Source organism: Leucopleurus acutus, assembly GCF_964270905.1.
Source record: "Leucopleurus acutus genome assembly, chromosome: 6".
Classification (NCBI taxonomy): domain Eukaryota; kingdom Metazoa; phylum Chordata; class Mammalia; order Artiodactyla; family Delphinidae; genus Leucopleurus; species Leucopleurus acutus.
Window position 1 is genome coordinate 91,886,625 of NC_139149.1, and position 20,875 is coordinate 91,907,499.

Below are 20,875 nucleotides of genomic sequence, written 5' to 3' on the forward strand. Positions count from 1 at the left end.
TTGCAGCTGGAAGCTGAAGTCCTGGGGCAGGGGTTGTGGGAACCTCCAATCTATAGCTAGTAGGTCAGAAGCGCTGGTAACAACCTGGACTTGTGACTGGTGTCTGAAGTGGAGTGGGAGCAGTCTTGTAGCACTGAACCCTTAACCTGTAGAATCTGACATTGTCTCCAGGTAGGAGGTGTCAGAATTGAGTTATATTGTAGGACATCCAGTCGGCATCCAAAGAATTGTTGGTGATGTGGGAAACACTCCCTTCCTACTTCCACACATTGAAACTGGGTACAGAACACAAAAGAGAATTACATTAAACTTATGGATTCCACCTATAAAGAGTGGAAATCTTTAAAGAATTGAGTATTTATTCCAATGATTATAGTTTGTCTTTTCATTTATTAAGATTTTTTAAAATGTTCTATATTACTGTCTATAGTGGTTTCCAAGTGTCGCCAGCTTCTTGTATTACCATTCTCTTTTAGTTTGTGGGTTGATGTTCTAGGCTAACTTCTTTAGTGCCTGTGCAATCTTTCCTAATATATCCTGATACTGATTATTTTTTTCAGTGGTTTGTAAACCATAATATAGGACAATGATCAAATCTTATGTTGAGTGTTAGATATTCCCTACATAAACTGATACCAATTGATGTTAAATTGATCTTTCTTCCTCTTACTTTTTGGAGTGGATGTTTATCTTCAGTTTGTTAGGTCAAATATTATTTAAATTTGAATGTATTAATAAGTTATGTACGTGGGCTTCTCATTGCAGTGGCTTCTCTTGTCGCGAACATGGGCTCTAGGTGTGCAGGCTTGAGCAGTTGCAGCATGTGGGCTCAGTAGTTGTGGCACGTGGGCCCTAGAGCATGCAAGCTTCAGTAGTTGTGGCATGCAGGCTCAGTAGTTGTGGCGTATAGGCTTAGTGGCTCCGTGGCATGTGGGATCTTCCCGAACCAGGGATCAAACCCGTTTCCCCTGAATTTTCAGGCAGATTCTTAACCACTGTGCCACCAGGGAAATCCTGAAAAGGCCTTTCTTATTTACATTTTCAAACTGTTTATTGCTTGTATGTACAAAAGCCATTGATTTCATCATCTTTGTTTTGAATCCTTTTCTGAAGTTTATCAGTTTATTCAAATAAATGAAGACAATAAGCATGTAAACAAAATAAATATAATTTCAAGTCATGCCACGTGCTATGAAGAAAATTAGAACAAGATGAAGAGATGAATAGTGGGAGAGTGAAGCCATTTCCCATAATGGTTAGGAAAGACCTCTCTTAAAAGATGACATTGGAACAGAACCCAGATAAAGCTTAGATCATAAGGATAGAAATTTCCACATAGAGAAAAGCTCTGAAGCAGGCAAAAGCTTGATGTATTCAGGGGTGGTAAGAAGGTCAGTGTGAGTGGAGCACAACTACCAGATGTATCCAGATGGGTCCAATCAGGAAGGAGAAACCACACAGTAATTTGAACAGGGCAAGTTTAATATAGTGAATTATTAAGTATAACAGAGGATTGGGGTATTGGGGTAATGAGAGACCAGCTAGTAAGAAGTAAAGAGAATTCTAAAGCATATAGAAATAGCAGATATAATGGAGCAGTCACCAACTTTGAAGCTCAGACACAACACCCAAGGAAGAAGCCCCTCCAGGACTGAGATCCAGACCTTGTTGGAGAGGACAGAGTCACGCCTCACTGAATGGCAGAGAAGTCAGCGTGGTGCTGTATCAGGAGAACATGCTGGAAATCTGCCCTCTGGAACTTGTCAGAAATCCACTCTCTTCTCCACAGGGTGCTAGGGAAAGCTGTTCATGGTGGGGGCTCTTAGTAGAGGCACTTTGCTACAGAACTTCCTGAAACAGGATGTGCCAGGGGAGCTGTTGACCACTGGGTGCTGCTAGCCACTGATCACGGAGGAGCTGGGCACAGGAAGAGCTGTGAGTGCGGCAGGAGCCCGGTGCTAGAAAAATCACCCAGGCTGCAGACCCTGCACACTGGGGAAGCCGCGTGCACTGCAGGAGCTCAGCACTGGATACACACAGACGCGACGGGAGCCCGGTACTGGAGAAGCTGCACACAGTGCAGGGATGTGCCAAGCAAGTCCATCAGAACCAGGAAGCAAAATTCTTTCCTCTTGCAATACCTCTTCCATTCCCTCTACTGACAACGCTTAACATCATGCCAGCTGTCAACAGAAAAATATTTAAAGGACTCGAATCCATTTTCACAGAGTAAGCAGAAAAGATGAACTTGGAGTTAAGAGGGAAAAAATAAATAACTGGCATACCAGTGCAAGCATGATAATGAGGTTAGAGTGATAGACACAGCCAGATTATGCAGGCCATGTTGGCCACTGTAAACAGCTTGCATTTCATTTTAAGATCTTTATTTAAAAATCTATTGGAGGGGTTTGAGCAGAGGAGTGGAGAAACAAGAGAAGAAGCAATAAGACTAGGAAGAAGTAATTGCAGTAAAGCCTAATGGGACATGTTGGGGTCTGTGGAGCAAAGTGGTTGGAAGGAGAATCTATGGGACTTCCTGATGGATTAAAAGTTGCCATGCTGTTGATGTCCAAAGCGTATTCTAGCTCCCTGTAAGAGGGATAAACTCTAACATTCCATACATAGGAACTGATATGAAGAAACGCTTTCTACAACCAGTTGACTGCCCACTTGGTTAAATAATTAGTATCGTAGCAACTTATGTGGTTGAATTGTAACTTATACTTAGTTTGCTACTTCCATTAAAATATTCAAGAATATTAGACTACAAGATAGCATCAATGGTCACAACCATCGTGTACATAGACAGTCACCCCTCCACATGCCAGACAATGCTAATGAGAGTAGAGAGGAGAAAGGGCATCACGTGCTTTGGTAGGGGAGTAGAAAGGCTATGAAAATGATTCACAGGGCACCAGACCTCGTCGGGGTTTGTATATCTGAACTTTTTACTGCACGCACAGTAAGAAATATATTTTACTCATGACTCACGGCAAGTATGTAAAGTGAAACAGAAGTATCACCAACCATACAAATCCTTACTCCATTTGTTGCATTTTGATAGTTTTTATTCTAGTTAACATTTTAATAATAGTCATATCCTTTTGAGTTAATTTCCTGAACCAGTAATGAGCCATAACCTCCAATTCAAAAAATATGTGCCTAGTAAATTAAGGAGAACCTTTCCTTCTCACTCTCAGTGGCTGCGTTTTTCTTTTTTTCTTTTTTTCTGAAGCTCTTCACGTGGGGGTGGCACCATTTGCTAGTTGATAGCAGGGTATAAAAGTTTCTCTTTTGCATCATTTAATTCAGGAAGAAATTATGCTGGGGGTTAATTTCAGATTTTAGATTTAAGATTCCATCTTTGGATTCCAGAAGTTCTAAGTTTATAATTTGTCATGTATTGTCTGTCATTCTCACCAGACCATACGTTCCTCAAGGAGAGGAAGTTGAACTTACCTTCATATCCCCTAAGATACCTGAGATGCTGAGCAATTGCTTAAAACTAATTTATAGTGCAATTAAGTTGAACATTAAATAATGAATATATCGTGTGTGTAAACTGAATAATAGAATTCCAGAATTCTGAGATTTTTTTAAAAATTAGTTTTGCTGTCTTATATGGATATGACTTTAGAATTTTCAGAATGATTTCATTTTCCTCAGAGTATAACTTCTGTTCGTTTAGTACTTTGCAGTTTGCTTGGCTCCTTTACATAATGTTATCAAACTGAAATTAAAATATCCCAGTGAAGTACACAAATATTATGTCCATTTCTATCAAGGTACAAGTCAACCTGATAGCTTAGCATAAAAGAAACATCATGATCTGAACCTCCTCTGTTTTTATAGATCTCATCAGTGCCCACCACCCAAATTACTCACCAACTATACCAACTGCATGATTCTCCCCCATCGACTTAAAACTCTTGATTTTTTAAAAACTCCGTGCCTTCGTAGGCATTGTTCCCTCTGACTGAAATGCTGATCCACTCTCCTGACCCATCCTCAACTTTGCCTGTATAATTGCTACCTATCCTTCAAAACTCTCTCAAATGTCTCTACTTCTAGGTAGTACCTAGCAAAAGCAAAATGAGTGAGACCAGTTAGGAGGACAGTAGAGTAAATCAGACAAGAGATAAGTGAATGAATAAATGACCAAATGAGAAAAGCAGAGCTATAAGCTACATTGTGCCTCCCCTTGGAATGTATGACTGCCAGGATAATCACGTTCTTTCTGCCATTGGGAACAGGGTCTCTCTCGTGATTCCTCCATGCCAAAGGTCCCGCTATGCCACCTACTTTGACGTTGCTGTTCTTCGCTGCCTACTCCAGCCCCATTGGTCTGAGGAGGGCACTCAGTGGTCTTTGATGTACTATCTACAAAGGCTGAGACACATGTTGGAAGAGAAGCCACAAAAGCCCACAGAGCCGGATATTCCTCTCCTGCCCAGACCCAGAAGTAGCTCCATGGTGGCGGCAGCTCCCTCACTAGTGAACACACACAAAACCCAAGTAAGAGAAACTTGGTCCATTATCATTTGAACCAACAACTTCAGCCATAACAGATTCTTTGTTTCTTCTGTGCATCCAGCTCTTATTTATCCCAGTGCTGACTGTTGGATTGGTGGGTTACTCTGATGCTATTTTCCATCTTTTACTGCTGGACCCTTTTGCCGTTCTTTAGCATTTAATCGACCATTCAGAGAGGTGCTATCTAAATGCCTCTTACACACAGTTATCTAGAGTAAGCCTCTGTTGATCCAGGATAATGGAAAATGGATCCTCTGGTTAATCAAAGTGCTAGTCAATTGAGAGTTTTCACATATAAGTGTCAATTGATGATATTATAAAATGCATGACACTAGCACTTTACTGAACGTGATTTAACCTCCTTTTGCATAGCTCAACCTTTTCCAGTGCCTCAATGTCGTCATTAGCAATTTCATTTTTTGATATATAGTCTCGCTCTTTATTATAGATGTTTGGAGGAGTAAACTGAATGTGTACTGATGACATCCCCCTGAAAATCACTTTTTGATAAATGAAAGTCCTAATACCAGCTTGAATGCTTGTTCTTTTCATCCTTTTCATCAATACCACATATTGACTATGTAGAGAAAAGTACGATTCACTGTGTGTTCCAGTCGTCTGGGCTTACTGAAATGTGATTTGGCTGCGTCTAAAAGATGTCTGCGTATTCTGAAAATAAACAGGAGCAGTATCAGAATGAAAAGGAAATATGCTCTGTTTTAGTAATAGATGATTCTGCCCAAAGTGAATATCTCCTCTGGTGAATCATTAAATGTAAAAATACTTTTTTTTTTTAATAGAAAGAGAAAAAGAGATACCTGTCCCCTCCTTATTTTCTTAGCTTTCCTAAATCTGGAACTTCGTAGTCTCACTGTTGAAACTCCAAACAGAAGTTACAATTAATATGAAATATATCTCTAAGTCCTTGATCATTAATCTACCTTTATTGTCTATTAAGGATCTCACCATGAAGTGTAATGAAGAGGAAAAATCTCTCAGCTCTGAAGCTTTTTCCAGAGTTTCACTGACCAACCTACGTAGGTCTGCAGTCCCGGATCTTTCTTCAGACCTTGGCATGAACATTTTTAAGAAGGTGAGTAGAACCATTTATGTTCTTTGCATTTTGGTAATAAAAAAAAAAAATACACAGTGGGGCATGAGGTGCTTCTGATCATGCTGCAGAGTTGGGTGGGATGGGGAAGGACTTCAGAACAGAGGTCCACTCCCAATTATAGTACTGGCTGGCAGCATGACCTTGGGCAGCATGACCTTGGGCAAGTCCCTCCTTGTGCATGAGTACTTCCCATTCTACATGTCATGTGGGGTTGTTACAGAATTCAATCCTGATGATGTGTGTAAAGTGCTTTTAGTAGTGTGGTTGTGGACATGGTTGTAGTAGCAGTAATGGTAACTTACATTTTTATGGCTCATTCTCATTTTACCTAGCACTTTATAGAAATAATTCTCATTTAATCCAATGAGATTTTTTTTCCCTAAGGTCTGTTTTGTTGTTTTCTTTTTAATTTATTTATTATTTATTTATTTATTTTTGGCTGTGTTGGGTCTTTGTTGCTGCGCGCGGGCTTTCTCTAGTTGTGGTGAGCGGGGGCTACTCTTCGTTGCGGTGCGCAGGCTTCTCATTGTGGTGGCTTCTCTTGTTGTGGAGCACGGGCTCTAGGCGCACAGGCTTCAGTAGTTGTGGCACACAGGCTCAGTAGTTGTGGCTCACGGGCTCTAGAGTGCAGGCTCAGTAGTTGAGGCGCACGGGCTTAGTTGCTCCGCAGCATGTGGGATCTTCCCGGACCAGGGCTCGAACCCGTGTCCCCTGCATTGGCAGGCGGATTCTTAAGCACTGTACCACCAGGGAAGTCCTCCAATGAGATTTTTATTCTCCACAATTTACACCTAAGAAACTGGGTCTTACTGCGGTTCTTAAAGTGTTGGGATCATCATGGAACATTTATTCTTGAAATCATCTCTGTTTTAAAGGCAACGGACAAACCAAGTTTTGTTGATGAAGTAGTAAATCCTTATAACTGACCCCTAGGTTTACGACCATCACTTCTCTTTGTGAATGACAGTGTAGGTTTCCATTCAATAAACATTTATTGAACATCCATAAGAAGCTAGAACCATAAAGGTGGGAAATTAAAGGTGGAGTCTTTGTGCAAATAAACTGACTTGGGAGTCAGTTGACTGGGGTTCAAATTCCAACCCTACCACTTTCTACCCATGCGATACTGGCAAAATGATATTGGTTTCTTCATCTATAAATGGGTACATAATATACTTACCTCAAAAGGTTATGAGGATTGAGATAATGCATGTAAAGTCTTTATTGTGCCTGGCACTTAGCAAGTACTCAATAAATGTTAATTATTATTCTCAAAAAAAAATGAAATGAAATGAGACTGAGCCTTAAAAACTTTATGTAGTTTTTGAAAGTTTGAGTCCAAACTCAAAACTAGGTCTTCTAACTAAGTAATTCATGCTCTTATGAATCCACACTTCACCTCTCTATTTTATAAGTGAATGGAGCTAATCAAATAGAAAATAATACATGTAGAATAATATATGTGTGATGGCTTATTTTTCTCTTTTGCAAAATGACTGGTTTATGTCAATGAATAACACAGAATTAACAATCTATCTATGAACTCAGAGTGTTGCCACACAAGCAGTGTTCTGCCTTCATTGATGATGTAGTAATAAGCAATGGCTGTAGTTTTTCTAAAAATGTCAATCAGTGGGGGCAAAAGAGGTTTTCCATACTGGCTGCACATGAGAATCTGCAGAACTTAAAAAAATTCAAGTGCCCAGGCCTGACCTCACACCTATTAAGTCACAATTGCTGAAGGTTAGGCCCAGACGTCGATATATTTTAAAAGATTTCCAAGCAATTCTAAACTCTTGGTTATACTGGACCTTGAACTTATTTGACTGGTAGGAGTAATAGAGTTGCCTCTCCTTATGGGCAGAGGCACACATATGAAGTTGTTTGGTTGAAACAATGTATCTCAGTGTGGAGAAATGGAACAGAAAAAGACTGGCTGATCCAAGTGATGACTCAGGGATCCTATACTCTAATCCAGGGCTTCTCAAGTTTTACCAAGCATCAGAATCACCTACAGGGCTTATGAAAACACATTGCTGGTTTCCCCTTTTTGGTTTCTGATCCAGTATGTCTGGGGTTGAACCTGAAAATCTGCATTTCTGACAGTTTCCCAGGCACTGATGCTGCTGGTCTAGGAACTACACTTTGAGAAGCACTCCTCAAACCCAACCCAGCAAAAGAAAAAAAAAACCCAGGAAATACATTATCTTTCCCTTAGTTTCTTTCACTCTTTTGACACATTGTAGAAATTTCTTCCATCTCTATTGGATGACATTCAGTGACTTTCCAGGTCTCCTTTTCCTGTATTTTACCCCAGGTCATGGAGCCCTTTGGGAAGCAGACTGTAACCTTGCCTTTGCCCTGTGCCTGACCCTTCATCTCTCATTTCTGTAGTTCAAGAGCCGCAAAGAAGACAGAGAGAGAAAAGGTTCCATCCCATTCCACCACGCGGGGAAGAGGCGGCCTCGGAGAATGGGAGTGCCATTCCTGCTGCACGAGGACCACCTGGATGTGTCCCCCACCTGCAGCGCATTCTCCTTCGGAAGTTTCTCCGGGCTTGGAGAAGACAGGCGAGGCATGGAAAAAGGAGGCTGGCAAACCACCATTTTAGGTGACCACAAAGACCTTCCAAAGTAGGGCAGAGCTTCAGTGACCTGTTTAGAAATCTGGATCTAGGGCTCCCAGGGAAATGTGGATCTTTCTTGAACAGTTTAGTCAAGGAATTTGGGCCCAAATACAGGCTCCCCAGGACCAAAATAATGCTGTGTCTTCATAGCCAAAGAAATGCAGATAATTGAATTATGCAGCAATCCTGTTTAATTAGACAGGTCATAGCCCTATTTCTTAGATCATTCTATAGTTCAATGATTTTATTTTATTGAAGTATAGTTGATATACAATATTGTGTTTCTTCTGTACAGCAGAGTGACTCAGATATATATAGATATATAGATATTCTTTTCCATTATGATTTGTCACAGGATATTGACTATAGTTTCCTGTGCTGTACAGTAGGATGTTGTTTATCCATCCTATATATAATAGTTTGCCTCTGCTCATCCCCAATTCCCATTCCTTCTCTCCCCTCCCCCACCCCCTCCACCTTGGCAACCGCAAGTTTTCTATATTAGATCATTCTTGATGTGGACACATGGCCTTAGAAGGTTCTGTGCATTAACTTTCATTGTGAATCCAAAGACAGACTTCCCTTTAACTCAGATATTAAAAAAGGAAGATGTAACGAAAAGAAAAAGGAGCTTTTTTTTTTATCTTTCTGGATGTCATATTAAGAAGCCCAGCTTAAAAGCAAGAGCTGACAGCTAGCGGGGGCCGAACAGATGGTTTCTGACATTTGGCTTAGATTGGGGCTGACCTTATCACAGGCAGCGTCATCAATCATCTCGACCCTGAACGTTCCCAAGGCAGGCTAGTCGGCTGTGCCTCACATACTGCCTAATATCCCCTCACTATCACTGCTGTCCTTTGGACAGACAGAATCTTGGCAGAGAATCTTTCAGATTTTCAAACCCTCTTGTGGTGCTCTTGTCCATCTCAGGGAAATTTACCCGGCGGGGCAGCTCGGACGCGGCCACTGAGATGGAGAGCCTGAGCGGCAGGCACTCCCATTCTCATCACACGCTGGTGAGCGACCTGCCGGACCACTCCAACAGCCATGGGGAAAACACCGTCAAGGAAGGTGGGTTGGAGGCGGCCGCTGCAGGTGGGCGTCCAGATTCCGTTTCCTGTTTTTATTCCATGTTCCATTTTCATTGTAATCTGGCTCCGTGTGCTTTTTGAAAAATTGCATTCGTGTATTATATTGCTTGATAATTTACTTGTGAGCCATTCTTAAAATTTCCTCAGTAGCAAGAGCTATTAGATAGCACACTATGAACACCATGCCTCTCAGGGAAAGCAAGGGTAAGCCATTCATGGTTGTTTTCGAAAATGCATAGACCTACAGAGCTTGGAGAAACTTGAGGGCATCTGTGATGTCCCTCTGAAGGGCTTGTCCACTTTCTGTGGGAGGAAAGTCCCTGCCTTCCAAGACCACCTATTCCCTTTCCAGACAGCCGCTATTTTGTGCTTTCTGTGGAGCAAATGTGTGTCTCTGGATGGGATCCAAGATGGGGGTTTCTTATTCTGTGCTCTTAACCTATGAGCATAAATTTAGTCCCTCTTTTCCCTGGGCTGTACTTCAAGTATTTGATGACATCTATTAGTTACCACCATAAATTTATGTTCCATTATTCTTAAGCAAAGGTGAAAAAGAATATTTCTTGTTTGCTGTTACCTAAATATACTAGATAAAACCAAATATTTTAACAGCTATTTACTTGTGGGGAATACTTCAACCAAACTAGTTTAACTATACCAATAGGGTCTGTCATCTAACAGTGAGTAAAATGCACCTGTTAGACAAAAAATTCTAGCCTGGGTCTCAAGGAAGCCAGTTAAGAATTCACATTTTCTATAGCCTTCATTGTTTATCAGATATTACATGACTTAACATCATGGGAGTTGAGAATAGCTTTGAGACTATTAGTCAAATATCTGCTAATGCTGTGATCGTGGTCATGATTTAAATAGTAGTATAACTGTCTAACATGATGTCGTAGGTTAATATGGGGAAAACTAAGACATTGCTTTCCTTTTTTTAGTGCGATCTCAGATCTCCACTATCACAGTTGCAACCTTCAATACCACATTGGCGTCATTTAACGTAGGCTATGCAGACTTTTTCAATGAGCATATGAGGAAGCTCTGCAACCAGGTGCCTATACCTGAGATGCCACATGAACCCCTGGCATGTGCAAACCTGCCTCGAAGCCTCACAGACTCCTGCATAAACTACAGCTACTTGGAAGACACAGAACATATTGATGGGACCAATAACTTTGTCCACAAGAATGGCATGCTTGATCTTTCTGTAAGGAGCCAGAATTTTTCTTATTGAAGCTTGAAAGATATTGAATCTTTGGCCCAGTTTTGACAATGTTGAATAAAATGTGCATATAAATTCTTAGAAATGTTGGGCCTTTAAACGAAAAATCTACCCTTTAAAAAAAATATTTATTTATTTGGTTGTGCTGGGTCTTAGTTGTGGCAGGCAGGCTCCTTAGTTGCGGCTCGCCAGCTCCTTAGTTGAGGCACATGGCCTCCTTAGTTTTGGCATACACGTGGGATCTAGTTCCCTGACTAGTATCGAACACCGGCCCCCTGCATTGGGAGTGTGGAGTCTTAACCATTGTGCCACAAGGGAAGTCCCTGAAAAAGCTACCCTTTTTAAAAAAATTTCACAAGTGTATCACCCATCTTAGATGCACCTTTTCTTTTCTTTTTTTCTTAAGCATTACATTAGATTTGATCTGATCTCAGAATAATTTTATAATCTAAAAACATTAGTGAATCCTGAATACACGTAGTAAATGTGTGTGTGTGTGTGTGTGTGCATGTGTGCACGTGCATGCGTGCACGCGCACGCCAAGTCCTTCTTTCCTAGAATGGAAATAAAAAATTCTCAGTTTGTTTCCTTTTGTTATATAAGCAGCATGACTATAAACCACCCATATAGCAGGAGAAAATGAACAGAAGTCCATTAAAACATTTAAACCTGCATTCTCAAGAATGCCTGTCTTAATTATGGTTATTAGCAAATGAAAGGGTTGTTATATTTTACAAATATATGTCACACAATTTTTTAATTTCACATTAGGGAACCTGTGTCAGCAAATAATTTAAAATTTTAAAATCAATATAAGGACATAATTTAAACATGCAAATATTTTGCTTTTAAAATTGAATGTAGATAATGATACAATTGCGAATGTGCAAATGTTCCTCTATTATGTGCATAAGGAAACCATTTCCCTTCACCCATTATTGGTAGAAAGCATTATTGGCAGGGAATTAAAACACTTTGATTTTAAAACTCAGTTGAACAAGTTTCCATTTGGGCAAATAATTACTCTCCCATTAATTCATTATGTTTTGCCATCTCCATTAACTGTCTATATTATGGCAAGTCTTAGAGTCCTTAAGTGATATAACACACTTATACATTTTTAATTCCTTGGGTGATTTGTACTCTATATTAAGCACATACACAAGGTCCCAATGCAGCTTAATAAGATCATCTGAAAATTACCTGAATTATTTATGCTTAAGTGCATAGAACAGCCTAAAGGAAATGTATTAAATGGAATAACCAAATCTATTTAGGAAGAGGTAATTCAAGTAACTTAATCACTCTCAGTTTACTTTTGTCTTCCCCCAGGTGGTTCTGAAGGCTGTTTATCTTGTCCTTAACCATGACATCAGTTCTCGCATCTGTGATGTGGCACTGAACATCGTGGAATGCTTGCTTCAACTTGGTGTGGTGCCCTGTGTAGAAAAGAACAGAAAGAAGAGTGAAAACAAGGAGAATGTGACTGTGGAAAAAAGACCAAGTGAGGGAACGTTCCAGTTCAAAGGAGTATCTGGAAGTTCCACCTCTGGATTTGGGGGCCCTTCAGTTAGTGGAGCTGGAGATGGAGGAGGAGAAGAAGGAAGAGGTGGTAATGGAGGAGGTGGAGGAGGTGACGGAGGTGGAGGTGGAGGAGGCCCCCATGAGAAGAATGATAAGAACCAAGAGAAGGTATGACTGGACCACATTTTGTGTCCTCTTGAAATGTTGTTCCTGATTTCTTTCCAATTCTTTCTTGCCAGCAATTTATTGACTCAGAATAGCAGCTAGTCACTAGAGCATGAAAGTGGTGAGTCTAGAAATCTCTTCATTAGGTTCTCGGCAGGTATTAGTAAAAACAGTTACGTGAAATTGTATCCTACATTCAAAAGCCATTGCCATCCAAGCAGTGTTAGAACGAATTCCCTGGTCATGTTAATTCTGCAAGAGAATATCTCAGATACACTACATTGCCATAATTCTCAGTCTGCCAACAACAGTCCCTCTCTCAAAACTTTCAGGGTCTGACCTAATGGAGTGGCATTCTAGTCTTCTTAGGCGGTCAAAACAAAATGCAATAGATTGGGTGACTTAAACTACAGAAATTTATTTCTCACAGTTCTGGACGCTGAGAAGTCCAAGATCAAGGTGCCAGCAAGGTAGATTTCATTCTGAAGCATCTTCTCTTGGCTTGTAGGTGGCTGCCATTTTGCTATGTGCTCCCATGACATCTTTTTTCTATGTGCACGCAGAGAAAGAGAGAGCAAGCTCTCCAGTGTCTCTTCTTATAAGGGCACTAATCCTATTGTACCAGGACTCCACTCTCATGACCTCATTTAACCCTAAAATTTACTTCCCAAAGGCTACATCTCCAAATGCCATCACCCTGGGGGGTTAGGGCTTCAACATATGAATTTGGGGGAGATGCAAACATTTAGTCCATCATAAGCAGTATAATTTTCCTGAAAAAAGTTAAGTAAAGTTCTTTCTCTTGATTTAAGGAACACATTTTTAGGTAGCCTGCTTCAATCACAGGTAAAGGGAAAGAAAGGGAAAATTTTTGTTTAGTTAGTTGCTTTGCTGGTGTTGGTTTGGAAGACTAGCCTTGGTTCTCTTATGTATCAGTGTGTCACTTCCAGCTGTCTTTAGCTTTCTTATTACTGATTGTTCCTGAATTTAATTCCCTTTGACTTGACAACACCTGATTTATGATCTCAGTGCTTAAAGTCATTAATTAGTTTTCTCTTTTAATTTGAATTTTAAATAAGAACTACTACAGCTTAAACCCATATAATTTATGCTGATTTCAATTTGGGGTTTTAGTTGGAAAATGCTATTAAGGAATTGAAATCAACAAGAGATTTGAATCTCTAACAGGTGACAATCTACACATCAGGCCAAGTGTTTAGAAGTACAAGATTTCACTGTACAGAGTTCTACCACCAACATATTATCTAGAATATAAATTGTTATTTTCTTGTAGGCTATCAGGTTTTTACATTTGAATAAGTGTTTCAGTGCTCTTTCCTCTTTTATATTTTTTTCTCCATCTCTTTCCAGTCCTACCCGATGCATGTCTAATGTGCATTTAATCATCTCTGTTTCTTCCCTGATTGTCTACTCTTATTTTTCCCAATATTTGTGGACTCTGATCTAATTATTTCTGCCCCAATATTCTTAGGTTCCTGAACCTAAGCTTTTCTTTAGGATTCCTTCTCCTGCCTCAATCATGTATATGTTTTCCGATTCTAATAGAATCTTCTGGTACTTAAGGTCCCCAACTTCTTACTTTCCCAAACATCACTGAAGACAATCCAAGGATCCTCAGATCTCACTGTAGATGAAAATTATCTAAATGATGATATAGATCACAAGGGATTTGATATTGAATGCTAAGATCTAAGGAATTATTCAATCAACAGTTATGTAGGAATTAGCAAACAAATACAAGTTATAAGGACCAAATTTATAAACACAGCAAACAGTGAGATTCTTAAATTTTCAATTTTTTTACCTGTCAATTTAGGTGGCCACTCAGAGAATAGTGCTATGTTATTATGTCATAATATTCAGGGGAAAATAGAAAAAAATTAAAGTTGTGAAATTTTGATAAGCTCTTATCAGTAAAGCTTAGATATTCCCTAAATTGATGAGGACTTTGTTATGTTTATGAGGATCTCTGAAGTTCATTATTAGAATTTTGTTTCTGTTTTGTTTTTGTTTTTAGTTCAAAAATTTCACCCAAGTAGTGGGGATTTCTTTTGGTTTTGTTTTTTTTAATATTTATTTGGTTGCACCAGGTCTTAGTTGTGGCAAGCATGCTCCTTAGTTGCAGCTCCCGGGCTCCTTAGTTGCGGCACGTGGACTCCTTAGTTGTGGCATACAAACTCTTAGTTGTGGCATGCATGTGGAATCTAGTTCCCCAACCAGGGATCGAACCCAAGCCCCCTTCATTGGGAGTACGGAGTCTTATCCACTGCGCTACCAGGGAAGTCCCCAAAGTAGTGTTTTCATCTACTTTCATATTAAAGAACTGCAAGTCTCTTACCTATTTAAAATCTAGCTGTCATACTAGAAACTTGATAATATAAATGCTACTTTATAATATAAATGCTACTTGATAATATAAATGCTACTTTAACCAAATCAGGATGGGATTTTACAGAGTCAGATAATGTGTTCTCCAAAACAGCCACCAAAGATACAAATGTTTTTTAGTCAGTTCTACAGAATAATATTCTTTGTAATACAGAGAATTTATAAAATCATACCTGACCGTAGGTCAGATGCGTTGTACTTGGGAGTCACACAGGTCTGTTCTGCCTCTATCCCATCTGTTACTTTCAGTGGAATCAGGAGGTTTATCTAATTTTGCAACCTAGTAATGCCAGGAGCATGCGGGAATTGATTAATTCAGAAAGGAAGATCTAATTTCTATTTCTATATTTGCCACTAACTGGTACTGAGAGCTTGAAATGTTATTTAATATCTGTCCTGATTTCTGCCTGTAGCTGGATACAACTTTCTGAATGTCTTCTGCTAGAGGAGCCAAAATCGCAAGGACATCTGAAGGTCCAAAGAAATACAAATAGATATTTACAAAAAGCTTTTGGAGCTAGGAATTTGCTTTAAAGGAACATATGATATCAATAGTTTTTAAATGTATGTAAGTCAATCTTCCAAATCAGCCCTTACCCAGGGTGACCTTTGGCTGTGCAGGCTGTGTACTCCACAAGGGCTCTCGCCTAAGGAGTCCAGACAGGACTGAAATCCAGTCTGAGCTCTGCTCACCAAGCTGTTTACCCAAGGGCTGCATCTACTGAGAGGATTCACCTTTTTCTAGTTCATCCACCGAGAGGAGTGCCTTTTCTAATTTGCGCAATGTTGCCCCCAGTAGATAGCAGTGCCCCACACCTAGAAATAATAATTAACACTGGTTTTGCTATTATTACATGCCTTCCATGTTTTACCTCACAAACTGTGAAATACATATTTTTATGATTCCTATTTTGTAGAGCACAGAGTGGTTAAGTAGCTTGCCCAAAGTTATGGAGCTAAGATTTGAATTGAAAACATTTCTGAATTTGATATGTATGTATGTATGCATGTATAAATAAATAAATTGTATGTATCTGTGTGTGTGTATGTTTGAGTCTTCCATTTACAAGCATCTGAGCTGTAGAGTTCGCAAGAAACAGACTCAGACAAGGAGATATGCACACAGGAGGTTTCCTGGGGTGTCTGCTCAGGATCAACGTCTGTGGGGTGTAAAAGAAGCAGGATGGGGCAGAGAGAGAAGTTGAATTGCAGTGTAGTTGTAACAGAGACTTCAGCCCATCACACAGGGAGCTCCAGAGATGGGATGGCTCTTCAAGGTAATCCCCGGGTGAAGTAAGGGAGCACACTTTATTCCACACACCTCCCCACACACACTCTTTATGCTCTTGACCAGCCATTGGAGGCAGACTGCTTCCAGGAGGAGAGCATAACCTGGATCAAGGCAGGTCTCTTTAGCTAAGGGCAATGCCTGGAGAGGGACTCACCTGAGAGCTATCATCCATCGATACTCCCAGCGGCTCAGAGAATGAATGTTCAGTTCTGAAGGGGGCATCTCTGGAGTCCAGCACCACATCCACTACACGAGAATTTGGTTAGAAAAAAAGGACCAATTATATAACATTAGGGGAGCAGAGAGCCTACCCCATCACGTAATGAACAGCACATGATGTCTAGATAACCCCCATCCCTTTCACACCCTCCCTGCTTTTGAGTATACTTTCTATGTGGATGGCCCCAAAGTTTATGTATCAACCTGAGCATATGAAGATGGAAAAGGCCTTCACAATTTACAGAGCAATTCTTATTCATTATTTCATTTGTTTGGCACAGTAAGCTGAAGAAGTAGGAAGGGAAGCTATTAGGAGCCTCGATTCACAGGTGAGAAAACTAAAGCACAGAGAGATTAGTTCATTTACCTACCATCATACGCAATTAAGGAACGGGAGCTGGACTCTCAGGTCCGCAGTGGCTGTGCTGACGGCAGAAAGTAGCTAGAAGGACTGAGGAATGTTGGAGCTTCCTGAAGGTAATGGCACTCCCACGCTGGGATCTGCATCATTCCTTAGCAACAGTTTCCTTATGCTTCTTTGGAAATAATTCAAGAAAGTTCATTTTTCTGGAAGCTATGTTCTTCACCAAGAGCAAGGATTAAATGAGTCAAGAGAGAGGATGGTAACACTTCTCACAGTTCACCTCGGGAGGGCTTCCGATTTAGCCTCAAAGATCCACGCTGAATATTTACAATTTTTTTTACATATTCTCTCTTTGCTTGTGCATGAATATTACAATATAACGAAGGTATAAAATTAGAAAAGTCCTTTGAAAATGTCAGAAATTGCCACATGATTTCATAGTTTCAGACTTTGATCAGTTCCAGAAATTTAGCAATAATCCTTACTTGGTGATATTAACAGAAGCCTGCTGATGAGGGTACCTTCTGGAAAATCTACTTGCTTTCTTCACTGATAGTCCACACTGTCTCTCTCTAGACAGTTATTCTGGTAGTCTAACGAGGATACGAAAGCATGTCTTCTAATAAAGAGGTCTGCATTCATATCCTGTAGCACTAGAGGGTGTTCAAAATGCATAAACATTTTCTTTCTCGTAAGTCCGTTCTAGAGTTTTGAAAAGTTAGCTTGCCTGTTGAGCCCTTGACAATTCTGTTTCCCAAATTGCAGGGGCTTGCTGCAAAACATAGATACTTGGTTTAATAATAAAATAGAGTCTTAGCACCAGAAGAATCCTAGTGACTAAATGAACCGAATCTTCTTTCTTTCTCGTTCATGGGTACTAGGATGAAAGTACGCCTGTCAGCAACCATAGGCTTGCTCTAACCATGCTCATCAAAATAGTGAAGTCTCTGGGATGTGCCTATGGTTGCGGAGAAGGACACCGAGGGCTCTCTGGGGATCGTCTGAGACACCAGGTATTCCGGGAGAATGTAAGAGAACTAAAGTAGATTCCATTTCCTCTTCCTCTTCCCTCCCTCCAAATTAGGCATGAGTCCTTTGACAATGAGGGTCAGTGTTCCCTGAAGAATACTGTATTTTGTAAGGGTAATTAATGCTGTCTTAAGGTGGGAGGATTCCCACAAGATATCTCAAGACATCTAAAACCCAGGCTTAGGAAAGTTTAATTGGGAAAACCACTTCTGCCTCCTGCCTGGGCAGGCCAACTCCCAACTGGTAAAAGAGTGTATAATTGGAACATGTGAATTCGAGTTTGAAAGAACGTTGCAAAAATGAATACATTTAGCAAGCTTGATAGTCCGTGGCAAATAACTTTTTAATCACCTGCCTGGGCACTATGGAAGCATACGTTATATTAGAAAAAGGGATCAAAGTTTAGGACTTGGTCTGTTGTTCTTAGATATGGAAAATGGCCCTTATTGGGACAAAATAGGACTACAAAAGTGGCCAGTCATTTTCTGGCTGCTTTGTTTGAGAATGAACCTTGACTGCTAAATATTTGAGATCATATCTCTTTGAACTGTGTGAAACTTGAAACTCTGCGCTCAGGCTTGCAAAGCATAATTCTGTAATGGAACATGGAAATGTAATTCCAGCTCATTTTCATTTGCCTCCACTGATGACTACTGTTCACTTAAGACTTGAGCAATAACCCACCTCCACAACAAGTCCAAACTGCAACAGTTGCCCTCATACATACTCTTGAACTGAAATAATAAGAAAATATTCCCTTAAAAATAAGGGGTTGATGCAAATTTGAGACCAGGAAACCTTTTGGCATATCTTAGCAGAGTTTTAGGATCATGCCAAAGTCTAATGCCAGCCCATTTTTCCTTGGTATTAGGTTTTGTCGTGAAACGTTCACACAGCCTTAGCATGCTGGGTTACTTTCCTAATCTATCATCTACCTATCTATCCATCTGTATATCATTCTCTTTTCGTTTATATTCGCTTGTGTTGTATTATATTAATTATCTGCATGGGGGAGTTTTATTCATAGTAATTAACTTCTAAATTCTGAAACTTGAAAACTTTGACCAAGATCTAGATTTTGAGGCCCCAAATTTTAAGAAATCAATAAGTAATAAGGCAGTAGGAAGCTGACATTGCCCCCATCTCTGCACATGTGTATGTGATTTTTGATCTTTGATTTTTATACTATCACAGTATGAATAAACGCCTTCAAGGCTAAAACCACATCACTCCTCATGCAGAAAACTAATTCTATGAAATCAAGCATCAAAATATAAAAGGAAGTGTCGTGCTGTAGTTGGAGGTATAAACTCGTTTTGACATCAGAACCTGTCTTTCTAGAATAGGAGAAGGTAGGGCTAGTTGGATCAGAAACCACTTGAGAGGCTGTTGTTACTGCTTAATCACCATGTGTTCTTTCCTCAAGAGTACTGAATATTTCCTGTCAGGATGTCCAGTTTTCTACCTGCCTTCTCAACTTTGTTGATTTACGTGGCAATACCTCTATTCTCTAGTAGCCCAGTTCAGTACTCACTATAGGGATTATACTTACTTGTCCATGCTTAGTAAACACGTTGTCCAAGAGGGAAGTTTTTTTTTTTTTTTTTGGCGGTACACGGGCCTCTCACTGTTGTGGCCTCTCCCATTGCGGAGCACAGGCTCCGGACGCGTAGGCTCAGCGGCCATGGCTCACGGGCCCAGCCGCTCTGCGGCATGTGGGATCTTCCTGGACCGGGGCACGAACCCGTGTCCCCTGCATCGGCAGGCGGACTCTCAACCACTGCGCTACCAGGGAAGCCCCGAGAGAGAAATTTGAGCAATATTCCCTGGGAATGTCTAATTCAGGAAGCTAGATATTTCCAGATTTCTCTGGCATTAGATTGTCAGAAGTTACTTTTAATATATTAAAGATATTTCTTATCTCTACCAGATCAGGTCCTCTATATTTTATTTTTTTAATAAACAGATTAGTACTGCAATGATGTTCATCAAAGTGCCTAGCAATTCCAGCATGTTTCCTGGAATAGTTTAATCATTAGCTTGTCCCAAATTATTGAAAGGGAATTCACTCTTTATATCTCTTGGAGAAGTTTAAAATATTCATTCAGAATCAAAATGCTTATGGTTTGATATTCTGATTCTTGCTTAAACTTCTGATTGAACTCATTCAGACGTCCTAATAGCCTCTAAAGAGCAGATTTGAAACAATGCATTTTTTGGTGTATTTTACAGAGAAGCAAGAAGTACTTTACAGGCTTCATTTTATAGCAAGAATCATTTATTTTATAAGAAAAGAAGCTTGCTTTACAGCTAGCAACCAGTAACCTCTGGTTAACACCTAATTTGCCAATCTTCTATGACCGAGTAAAGGAAAAATGGAAGAAAAAAAAAATCAATCCGCCTGACTTTGTGATACAGATGGAGAGACTATAACAAGGTCACACCAGGATGCCTATTGCTAATTACAGTTTTCAACCTTTTATAATCTTCCTTTTTCCTCTCGAGTTTTCCAAGAATCTTTCTCTGGGCCTTGATTTGTCAAAATGGTCAAGTAACTTAAATTTTCTTCTGGGCCACCATTAAGGCCCACCAATAAGTCCCAGTTCTCAGGGACTGCTTTCTCAGGGATGTAACTTCCTTGCTTCTGTCTGATTGTCCAAATTTCTCTATCCTCCTTTAAGGTTGTCCTCACCCAGCCACCCCTCCCTTCTTTATTTTTTTTTAATTTATTTTATTTATTTTTGTCTGCATTGGGTCTTCGTTGCTGCCCGTGGGCTTTCTCTAGTTGCGGCAAGCAGGGGCTACTCTTCGTTGTGGTGCGCAGGCTTCTCATCGCAGTGGCTTCTCTTGTTGCAGAGCACGGACTCTAGGTGCACGGGCTTCAGTAGTTGTGGCGTGCAGGCTCAGTAGTTGTGGCTCACAGGCTGTAGAGCGCAGGCTCAGTAGTTGTGGCGCACGGGCTTAGTTGCTCCACGGTATGTGGGATCTTCCCAGACCAGGGCTTGAACCAGTGTCCCCTGCATTGGCAAGCGGATTCTTAACCGCTGCGCCACCAGGGAAGTCCCCTCCCATTTGATCTTTAGCTTTTTCCCCTCAACCCAGAGTTCTCTCTTATCATTTTCTGATTTCATTCCATTGTTAAGGACTTTCTTTTTTATGATGATCTTGTTCTCCACAAGATATCAACTAATCTCTATTATTGGTCATCTTAAATCTTTTTTCAAAGTAGGTATTATCTAGATACATTTTCCCCAACAATCACTATCTAAACTATTCCTGTGA

The 20,875-nt window shown here is 40.2% G+C and overlaps 1 protein-coding gene across 5 annotated transcripts in view; it reads left to right on the forward strand.

Annotated features, from left to right (window-relative positions):
* The window catches only part of UNC80 (unc-80 homolog, NALCN channel complex subunit), a gene marked incomplete at both ends in the record, with an annotated part of 242,147 nt that overhangs the window by 34,668 nt on the left and 186,604 nt on the right, over positions 1–20,875 (forward strand). For 4 of the 5 annotated variants that reach the window (XM_082840708.1, XM_082840711.1, XM_082840709.1 and 1 more), the window contains 7 exons: positions 4,254–4,515; positions 5,492–5,626; positions 8,042–8,258; positions 9,204–9,344; positions 10,309–10,577; positions 11,925–12,284; positions 17,446–17,592. In XM_082840708.1, coding sequence (XP_082696834.1) covers positions 4,254–4,515; positions 5,492–5,626; positions 8,042–8,258; positions 9,204–9,344; positions 10,309–10,577; positions 11,925–12,284; positions 17,446–17,592 — 1,531 coding nt within the window. The remainder of the gene's footprint in view (positions 1–4,253; positions 4,516–5,491; positions 5,627–8,041; positions 8,259–9,203; positions 9,345–10,308; positions 10,578–11,924; positions 12,285–17,445; positions 17,593–20,875) is intronic. The other variant, XM_082840712.1, reaches the window with a different exon arrangement.